Source organism: Medicago sativa, chromosome 1 (assembly GCF_051527215.1).
Source record: "Medicago sativa cultivar Bolivia chromosome 1, Bolivia_mono, whole genome shotgun sequence".
Lineage (NCBI taxonomy): Eukaryota > Viridiplantae > Streptophyta > Magnoliopsida > Fabales > Fabaceae > Medicago > Medicago sativa.
In genome coordinates, this window is record NC_140749.1 from 34261387 (window position 1) to 34272162 (window position 10776).

At 34.2% G+C, this 10776-nt stretch overlaps 1 protein-coding gene and 1 long non-coding RNA gene across 4 annotated transcripts; one reads left to right on the forward strand and one right to left on the reverse strand.

Moving 5' to 3' along the window:
• Positions 1-1415: 1415 nt before the first annotated feature.
• LOC146954526 (uncharacterized) lies at positions 1416-4102 on the forward strand. Of its 3 annotated transcripts, none has more exons than XR_015013718.1 (4): positions 1416-1953; positions 2056-2288; positions 3388-3801; positions 3966-4102. It is a non-coding gene; the product is annotated as an uncharacterized LOC146954526 (long non-coding RNA). The 3 variants fall into 3 exon arrangements; XR_015013721.1 differs by having other exon boundaries at positions 3477-3801; XR_015013724.1 differs by lacking the exon at positions 3388-3801 and having other exon boundaries at positions 1420-1953.
• Positions 4103-5984: 1882 nt separating this feature from the next.
• Positions 5985-7110, reverse strand: LOC146954527 (uncharacterized). The gene is made up of 3 exons (XM_085744939.1): positions 6958-7110; positions 6277-6861; positions 5985-6224 (listed from the first exon to the last, which is right to left on the reverse strand). The coding sequence occupies exons 1-3, from the start codon at positions 7108-7110 to the stop codon at positions 5985-5987; spliced, it is 978 nt and encodes a 325-aa protein (XP_085601065.1).
• Positions 7111-10776: the final 3666 nt, after the last annotated feature.

The following is a 10776-nucleotide window of genomic DNA, read 5'->3' on the forward strand; positions in this document are numbered from 1 at the left end:
ACCACTAAACTGATATGAATAATTTTTTTTACATTTAATTGCTTAATATCCTCATACATTTAAAACTTTTTTATTGCTTTACTCTATTTGCAGGCTGTTTTGACAAGTTGTAAAAGTCTTATTTAGTTTTGATGTTGATTTATAATACAAAGTCTAAATCGACGCTTATGTTTATGATTTTGAAAGTAATTTATATATATTTCTTTAGTTTGCTTCAGAGATAAATATGGAACTATATAATATCTCATTTTGTATTTGCAATACACAAAGGTGTGTGACTATAGAATACACCAACATTTTTATAGGTGAATCAATTTATGAGTTGTCTCTTGATACATGATGATACTGATGTTGAAGAATATGAGTACAAGATATTAAAGAATGAAATAAAAAACAAAGTTCTACCATAGTTTTGGTATGTACCAGTGGGTAAAGTAAAGGGGCAGCAAAAACAATTAGTTGTTGTAAGGATTATTTATGTGTGATATAGTTTGAATTTTAATGTTGTCTGAACTGCCATGTTGCAGTTTTGAAGACTTGGAGGCCTATATTAAAAATTTCAAATGCATATCTAGATGTTTTGATTTGGAACCAAGTGCCTATGGTTTGTCTATATTACTTTCCTCTACTTGATTATATGTTAACTCCTTTGCAATAGTTATGTATCAACCTGTCATTTTAATTAGGTCCTCTGATCGAAAGTTTAATGATATGCCTTTCTTATCCTTTTCCATGTATAATCTTTGCTTTTTGTTTTTGCTTCATTTCTAGCTTAATTAAGAAACATTTGCTCTGCTTTTGAATTTATTTAGTCTTTTTGCCCCCTAATTTGATGGAAACAATTTTAGCCTTTATAGCTATGACTGTCATATGCTTCAAATCAATGTGATGCAAAATACATGTACAAAAGTTATCACATATTAACAATTTAACTTATGTACGTGTATGTTTTTATAAGCCATGTTATATGTATGCATATTTATTTCACTTAAAAGTAATTTATTTTGATCCTATACATTAACTTAAAAATCAATGCATGGTGTAAGTTTTCTATAAGAACCATGTGGTCGATTGAGTAAGCAACAAAGAATAATAGAAACCACATTCAAGTATCTTATTTCAATAATCTTCCTTACACTTGTCATCAAAGGTATGCTCTTATATATATTTTTTCTTCAAGTGCATATGTTTTCAACAATGATTTCATTAACAATTTAGTGTTTTACCCAAATATTTTTCAGGAACATGTTATAATTGTCCGTTGAACACCCTTCATATTGCCCAAACAAAATTTGGGCCACCAATTCAAGGCAAGCCTCAATGGAGAGTGTCGATTACCAACAATTGCAATTGTGTACAAAGCCAAATATCATACTTATTTCTAATCCTAATTAACACATACGTGTTTCCAATGTTTTGTGCTTACCTATGCTCATCTGTTAACCTTGCCTTCATATCGACATCAAATACTCAGCCTCCCAATTATATTGGAAATAACAAACAATTAATGTCATCTGTTTTCAATATCATGCCTTATGAACTCACGCCCATCACATCAAAGCCAAATGAATGAAAACCTCAAGTTTGTTCTCAATTTCACTCTCAAACCATATAACCCTTCTTCACCGATTAAATCTTCTTCTTTTGGAATCATTTATTCTTCATTGATTCTCAATTTCTTTCCCTTTCCAACGTTTGAGATGTTTCAATTTCTTATCTTTACCAAAAATCGTTCATATTTTTCCAGAATTGGAGGTCTTGAATATTCAGATTTTCCCAATATTGTTCCTCTATTCCTTTCACCTTCTTCTCCTCCGCTACCCTAACCTCCCACCACTATCGACCTTTCTTCCGCCGCCGACAACCTCACTGCCGTCTCTCCCTTATGGACCTATAGGGTATACGTTTTTCATTTCTCTGTCGAGTTTTGCATCTCCATCAAAAAAAATCAAGGTAAGGAATTCTTCAAATTTGAATGCTTTTGTAAATGACAAAACTTATTAAATCTCTTTAAATTTGATTTATTAATATTGATTTAACCATCCTCTTTTTCAGCGACGATTCGATTTCGACCGTTAAGCTAATGCTTAGATCTGCTTCTTTTATGGTATTAGATGATTTGTTGTGAATTTGAAAGTGACTGAATCATCGAGGAAACGCAAACCCATCGGCGACCACAATTTAAAGTCATGTTAAGAGTAGTAAATCATTTTGTAATCTAATGATCAGTGCTTTAGTAATTTTAATAACTTCGAATTATGTGGTCCATAGGAAAGAAATTATAGAAGGTATGTATGTTCTCTCTAATCATGGTTGTGTGATATCTGGTGAAAAGTGTTCATTCTTTTGGAAATAAATTTTCAGTAGCACCTGATTCAGTTAACTCTTTAATATGATTGTGTTTTCTTTGGTTTTTTCAACTTTCAAACTTCCTGGAGAGGCAAGCAATTGCCTATATATTGTTTTTTTTTTTTATAACAAAGTTGCCTATATATTGTTACTTTCACTGCCAATGTGAATTTAGTGTCAGCCACTTGGGGAATGAATTTGCTTTCTCGGTTTGTAAGAACAAGAGGTGTGCAATTTCTTCATTTGGAGTTTTGAATGTCTTTTATTGACTTTGCATTAATGTTGAGCTTTGATTTTGATCATCAACCCCGTCATTCCATGGGTATATTCTCCTATACCTTTTCACATGGATTCTTGGCATCAAGTCTCCCAAGTCAATCCCATTATGTATCAGAGTTATGAATGTATTCTGGATAATTTGACATAATCAGTTTGAGTCATGTGAATTTTATTCATGTTACTTTTTTTTTTTTGAGAGAATGTTACATTTCTCTGTCACTTCTTGCACTATCCATCTATTTTCTTTTAAAACGTTTGATGGTCTCTTGGTTTCTTGAAATTCCAAGGTTGTTCTATCTTTTCTTCTTATTTTCTTACATTATTTTTTTGGGTCATGAATGATGAGTACAAACATTTTTCTGAACACTTTATCCTGATATCTGTGTAATTTATAGTGCTAATGGTTTTCTTGGTTGTTTAGAATTATTTTAGCATTTGATTATAGCCATAAAAGGAGCAATATAATTATGAGTAGTTTATAGTGAACCTATCAGTATGCTTTCATTACATGTAGGTGATTTTTTTCAGATATTTAGATGAGAAATATTGATGTATAGAAATCTTCAAGCATCCAACAATCCATGTTTTAAAAAGCTTTTTCACTATAGACAAAATAAGTGTGAACAATCCATTGGTTAGGCTGCCAACGGATTACTTTTCTTCACTATAGGAAAATAAATTATTTATGTTGAAAGACAATTTGAATTTTCCTTTTCTTCATTCAAATAGTAATCCTTTAAGCATTTTTTGTTATGGTAGGTAAGCGTAACAAGCCTTTAGGCTATCTGACATAGGAGACAAATTTATTCCCAGCTTTTCAAGTTTATATTGTATGTAAATGTATGCAGACATCATACATTTAAGGAGAAAAGGATGAGGATGACGAGGAGAACATATATCACGACAAGTGATATTTTTTTTATTTTAACGTATTTGATAGGCAGGTTATATGGATTATATCAACACCACTTCAAATGTAGTATATAAAGAGGTGTTCCAAAATGTGTGAACAAAACGTCAAAAAAAAAAAGTGTGAATTGTTGTATGTCCTAAAAGATAGTTTATGTCCTAAAAATTGTTATGGGTGAAGAAAGAGATTTCTCCAAGTCTGTTGACACTATTTCAATCATTGACTGCTACTCCAACCCGATACTTTTTCTCTTTGATGAACTGGTATGAATCAATTTTATTTTTTTTATCTCTGCCTTTGAGTTTTTGAAAAAATCAATATATCATGAAAATTTGATTGTTCAGAATCTAAATGTGACAATTAGTTTTCAAAGGTTGCTGGATATTGTGGAATTGGTGTTTATTTTATGTTTTTTTTTTGTTTACAGTGACATCAATTTAAAGGAGCTGCTGTGGAGCCTGAATTTCACTTGCTGTGAATAAGAGATGTGATGCTCTACTTTCCTTTAGGTTTAAAATTGCTGGCATAAGTTACATCTTCTATTAGCTATTTGATCAAATGCATTATTGATCCTGCAATGCACTATGAACATCCAACAACTTATATATCATTATAAAACATCTTTCATGGCAATTTTAACATGAACAAAGCAAGATCAAAGGCAGGAGTACAAAAATCTTATTTTTCTAAACTTAACTTAATTCATGTTTTCCTTGCAAAATTAAGCACATAATCCCAAAGGTAGGTTCTATCTAAGAACTCACATGATATTTGCAGCATCTAACAAGCTTAAATCCATCTTGCTCAAGCTCAAACCCTAACTCTTGATCTTGATTTCAAGATAGTCCTCATGCTTCAATTCAAACCCATGGTTGTCTCTTGCTTGATTCACCAAGCTTCCAAGCCTCGCCTTCTCCTAACTTCAATGAAACCCTAACTTCCTCAATCTTGTCTTAATGATGAAAGAAGTGAATTCATGTTAGAACCAAGCTTCCTTTTGGCTTAAGAAATCATGAGGGAACATTATTTAACTTGATTCAATGTTGGAACAAACTTTTGGATGGTATGGAGAAGAGAGGGAGGGCGTGAATGAAGAGAGAAGGAGGAGAAAATCTTTTGCCAAAAACCTAGAGAGAGAAAAAAGATGGGAAAATGAGATATTTTTGGGACCAACATACTTAAATACCCCTCTTTTGTGCAATTACCAAAATGCCCTTGTCTTAAGCGTGTTTAATCCGACACTGATACATAACCCGTATTAAGCTGACATCGCGTCATAAACATTCTCCATGACACTTACTTCCCATGAACTTCCGTCCTCTGACACGTTTGATTGTAATATTCCGATACTGACAAGCGGGATATTACAGATGTATCAGGAGCTGTTTCAGAGGCTTTCTCTAAGTTTGGTTGAAAACCAGGTAATTCACCTTTATAGTGATTTGATAGATCTTCAAGAACAGATGGATCACTAGTTTGGATAGTTGGTTTAGGTTGAGATGATGTGGATGTAGCTTCAAGATTATCAGAAGTTTGTTCTGCTTGCTCACCTTCAAATTGCTCATCAGCAGGTATCATTTGAAGTGGTTTTGCAAATTCAAGAATAAACCAGTGATCAGCAGACAAATTCTTACATAATCCAAGTCTTTGATCTACCAAATCATCAAGTCTATCATCTATTGATTTTCATTCAGAAGTTTCAACATCATCTGGATTTTTAGTAGTTTTGGAAGATGGTGATGAGGTTGCAGCTTTATGTGAGTTTTATAGACTCTATTTAGGGGAATATTGTCTGAATAAGTTGAGGATGAGAATGAGGTTGAATCTAGATCTGTTATACTATCAGAAGTATTGTAAGACAGACTTTTACCTGTTGTTGCAGCAGTTTCTGAAGTGGCAGCTTCTGAAGTGTTCTCTTCTGAACATGCAACATTCTCCCTCTTGGCCTCCATTGCAGCCCTAAAAAATTCACCAGTTTCCTTGACAGTTAAGCCTTGAACATCTTCTGCGAGCTTTATTACTTTCTGAGCATCTTTCCTTGCAGTTTGCTTCACCAAGACAGCTGCAGGAATTTCTACTTGACTTGCAACAGTTAGAGCTTTCTCAACAAGAGAAGCATCTTGATCAGCATTAGCCTTCTTCCTCTGTTCAACTCTTGAAACCAGATTAGATGAAGCTTTAACTTCAGCATCTTCTTGAAGTACATAGTTGAGGAGCATTAGCATTCATCTTGATCAGCATTAGCCTTCTTCTTCTGAATCTTAGGCTTTTGTTGAGAAGAAGCACCTTCTGTAGGTCCACCTCTTGTTCTCTTGTCTAGAATCTTCACTGGTTCTAGGTCTTCAACTTCTTATTGTATTGTTGGAAGAGTAGATTCAACAATATTCAGTTGAGGAGCAACTTTTTCTTTCTTAGCCTTCTTAGGCTTTGGTTCAAAAGCTTTAACCTAAACAGCTTCTGAAGAGTTCTTCTTAGACTTTCTCTTCCTTGCAATTCTCATTGGAGTTCCACCAATAATGTCAGGTATTGAGCTGTAGTTGATGATCTCTCCAGTCTTCTTGTAGTGATTAGTCACAAAAGCCACAAGGACCTCAGGATTATCTTCCTTAGAGATTGGAGGAAAATTAACCATAAGATCAGACACGATCATAGACTCCTTCAGATCAGTTTCTAGCTTCTCAACTTCCTTAATAAGGCTCAAACTCTTCAAAGGTATTTCCATTGATGTATTTACCAACCACTGTGCCTAGTTGATTATCAGAAACTACACCAGAAACCTTGAGAGCTTTCAGAATTCCTCCTTGATAGAAGATTTCTGAAAGTAGCCTTCCATAAGGAATGGATCTTCTGTTATTCTCTTGACTTTCCCTCAGAGCCCAGAGCATGTGATGAAAAATGTTTCTTGGCAGGTTCGCTTTCTCAAATTTCACAAGAAAGTGTAATAATTGATCTATTCCCCCTCCCTTGGGTAAGAAGCATTCTTGTATCATCTTCTGAAGAACCTTTTGTTCTTTTTGCATGTCCTTGTATTTGTCAGAAGCATTATTCTTGTACAAGGTCTCATATGTAATTTCTTTCCAGGAACTTGACTTCTTGTTCAGGTTCCATTGAAATTTGCCTTCAACTTCAGATCTTGTTGCTTTTTCTATAATTTCTTCAGTAATAGAGATTGTGATTCCCATTACAGTTGAGCGAATCTCAGTTCTGGTAAACTTCTTTAAGCCCATTTCTGCTCTAGTCTTTCCTTCCAGATTAGGGTCTATCAGAACCTTCTCTTGTTCTTCTAACTTGGCAGCATCCTTGTCATAAATCTCAGCCCTCACCTAGAAATACTTTACTAGGTTCTCATATGTTGGTCCACTCAAAATTCCAAAGTATCCATCCATTTGTTGATATAAGAGATAATTTGACAGATCAACCTGATGATGCTTCAAAGAGACAAAATCAACTGGGTTTTCAACTTGAACAACCAAGTCGTCTTCAGTGATCTTCATGGTTCTGCCTTTGATTTGATAAGATTCACCAGATTCTATTTGCATGGCGGTTGCTTGACTTGAACTTGATGATGCCATGATGATTGATGAAGGTTTAGGGTTCTTAGGTTATGATTTTGAAAAAGAAGAGATTTTTTGAGATACGGTCTAAAATCAGAAAGTGTAGGTAGTGTTGTGAGGAGTGTGTGATTTTGTCTAAGTGTTTTTAGCAAAAAAATGTTTGCAATTCAGAAGGGGATAAACAAACACAACATTAATGACACGGGTGGCACGAGATAGTACATTCAAAGCTAAAAATCATCATTGCCCTCTTAAGTTATAAACCAATACAAATAAGCCATGTCAGAGTTTCTCAGAGTAACTGCCATGTTAGTGGGACAGATGTTACTAAAAAGTAACTTCCAACTTTTCCACTAACACTACTATCAGAAGCAAGAAGTCCAGTATCCGGAGTTCAGATACTGATGTCATCAGAAGCACATTTTCCTCAGAACCTCAGTGAAGAGCTTTTAATAGACTATATCTTCTGAACAACTTCAGAACCTAAATTCCTATTCAGAGGCAAGCATTTAATCAGACACAAAGTGCATGTTCAAATTTTTCCTTATAAAATCAAATCTTTCAACAGTTAAAGGTTTAGTGAATATATCAGCCCATTGATGTTCAGTATCAATGAATTGTATATCCAAAATTCCTTTTTTAACATAGTCTCTAATAAAGTGGTGTTTGATTTCAATATGCTTAGCTCTAGAATGTAGAATTGGATTCTTACACAAACAAATAGTAGCAGTATTATCACAATAAATGAGAATATTGTTAGCATTAATCTGATAATCCTCTAACTAATATTTCATCCAAAGTAGTTGTGTACAACAACTTGCAGTTGTGATGTATTATGCTTCTGTTGTAGACATAACAATAGTTGCTTGTCTTTTGCTAGCCCAAGATATCATATTCTCACCAAGAAACTGACAATTTCCACTGGTTGATTTTCTTTCAATCCTATCACTAGCATAATCAGCATCACAAAATCCAACCAACTTATAATCTAAGGATTTCCTATAAAGGAGTCCAAGATTAGTTGTTCCTTTCAAATATCTAAAGATTCTCTTAACATATGTTAAATGAGATTCTCTAGGATCTGATTGGAATCTTGCACACAAGCATACACTGAATAAAATATTTGGCCTAGATGCAGTGAGATATAACAAAGAACCTAGCCTACCTTTATACAGCTTCTGATCAAATTTTGATCATGTATCTTCTTTGCTTAAGGTGCAGGTTGGATGCATTGGTGTGTTCATCTCTTTGCAGTCTTCAAGCTTGAACTTCTTCAGAAACTCCTTGGTATATTTTGACTGATGAACATACACTAAATCTTTGCATTGATTGATTTGAATTTCAAGAAAGAACTTCAATTCTCCCATCATGCTCATTTCAAATTCATCCTGCATTAGTGGAACCAAATATTATATTATCAACATAAATCTGCACAACAAGAATGTCTTTCTCAAGAGTTCTTCTGAAGAGTGTTGTGTCAACCTGACCTCTTTTAAAATCATTTTCAATTAAGAAATTACTTAGTCTATCATACCAAGCTCTAGGAGCTTGTTTCAGACCATATTTTGATTTCTTAAGTTTATAAACATGGTCAAGATGCTTCAGATCCTCAAAACCTGGAGGTTGCTTGACATACACTTCTTCAGATATCACTCCATTAAGAAATGCACTCTTAACATCCATTTGATATAATATAATGCCATGATTTACTGCGTAGCATAGAAGTAACCTGATTGCTTCCAATCTTGCAACTGGAGCAAATGTTTCAGTATAATCAATGCCTTCTTATCGACTGTAACCTTGAGCAACAAGTCTGGATTTGTTTCTGACTACTTCTCCTTGTTCATTGAGCTTGTTTCTGAATACCCATTTTGTTCCAATAATGTTCTTGTGCTGAGACTTGGATACCAGATCCCACACATCATTTCTTTGAAATTGATTGATTTCTTCTAGCATAGCAAGTATCCATCCATCATCTGATAGTGCTTCATCAACTATAGTAGGCTCTATCACTGATAACAATTCCATCACAGACTCTTCTTGTCTGAAATATGATCTTGTTATTTTGGACTTTCTTTGTTTCCAATGATTAGTTCCTCGGGATGTGAAGATTTGTACTTGAATGTATTCTTGGATTGATTAGCTTGCTGAGAACCATCTTGAGCTTCATCAGAAGCTACTTCATTTTGAGCTTCTGGAGTGGGTTCAGCTTCTGGATTATCATCAGACTCAGGAATCTGACCAGGTTCTGAAGTATCTTCAGGCACCTGTATATCTACAAAGCTTTCACCTTGCTCTGGAGTTTCATTTCCAAGCTCTTTGTCATCAAATTTGACGTGCATTGATTCTTCAACACATAGTGTTGAAGAATTATACACTCTGTATGCCTTTGACCTTTCAGAGTAACCTAAAAAGATTCCTCTTTCGGCCTTCACATCCAATTTCTTTAGGTAGACTTTATTATTCAGAATGTAATAGGTACATCCAAATTGATGAAAGTAAGAGATTTTGGGTCTTTTTCCCTTAAAGAGTTCATATGCTATTTTCTCCAAGATAGGTCTAATATAGATTCTATTTTGGACATAACATGTTGTATTCACTGCTTCTGCCCACAAATGTTTAGCCAAATTATTTTCATGAATCATGGTTCTAGCCATTTCTTGTAAGGTTCTATTCTTTCTCTCTACAGCCCCATTTTGCTGTGGAGTTCTAGGAGGAGAGAATTCATGGACAATTCCATGTTTTTCACAAAAAATTTCAAATGTCTCATTTTCAAATTCTCCACCATTATCACTTCTTACTTTTAAAATTTTCATTTTTTTTCAGACTGTATTCGAGTGTAGAAGTTGTTAAATACATCACATGCATTATCTTTACTTCTTATGAATTTAACCAAAGTCCATCTGCTATAATCATCAACAATGACTAATCCATATTTACTTCCATATAAAGATGTAGTGTTTACTGGTCCAAATAAATCAATATGGAGTAATTCTAAGGGTCTGGAGGTTGAGACAATGTCTTTTGTTTTAAAAGATGATTTAACAAACTTCCCTTTCTGGCATGCACCACAGACTGCATCTGAATGATAGTCAATGTTTGGCAAGCCTCTGACCAGTTGTAACTTACTAAGCTTAGAGATTAATCTCTAGTTAGCATGTCCCAATCTCCTGTGCCACACCCATTTCTTATCGGTCATTGATATAAGGCAAACTACCTTCTGATCAACCAATTAAAAGAAGTTAATTTTATAGACATTATCTATCCTCTTTCCCTTAAATACTATGAAGTTGTTAGTTTTGTTGACTACTGTGCAATTGGTCTTATAAAACATCACATCATAACCATTATCACAAAACTAACTGATACTAAGCAGGTTATGTCTAAGACCATCTACCAACAACACATTATTAATAAAGATAGAAGAGTTACCAATAGTTACTGTACCAATAATCTTGCCAGCTGTGTTGCCTCCAAATTTCCCATTTCCTCCCTCTTTCATTGTTAGAGTAAGGAACATAGACTTCTCTCCTGTCATGTGTCTTGAACAACCACTGTCTATGTACCACGATCTTTGCTTTTCCTTTGCTCTTAGGCATATCTGCAACATTGGCAATTTCAGATTTAGGTACCCATATCTTTATGGGTCCTTTATGGTTAGTATTGAAGGCTTTACTCTGCTTC

Coding starts and splice junctions, on each gene's coding strand:
- LOC146954527 (XM_085744939.1), bottom strand. CDS start 7,110: ATGGCATCATCAAGTTCAAGTCAAGCAACCGCCATGCAAATAGAATCT. Junction 6,862..6,957: donor TCTCTTTGAAGCATCATCAG/GTTGATCTGTCA, acceptor AAGTATTTCTAG/GTGAGGGCTGAGATTTATGA. Junction 6,225..6,276: donor ATAATCAACTAGGCACAGTG/GTTGGTAAATAC, acceptor AGCCTTATTAAG/GAAGTTGAGAAGCTAGAAAC.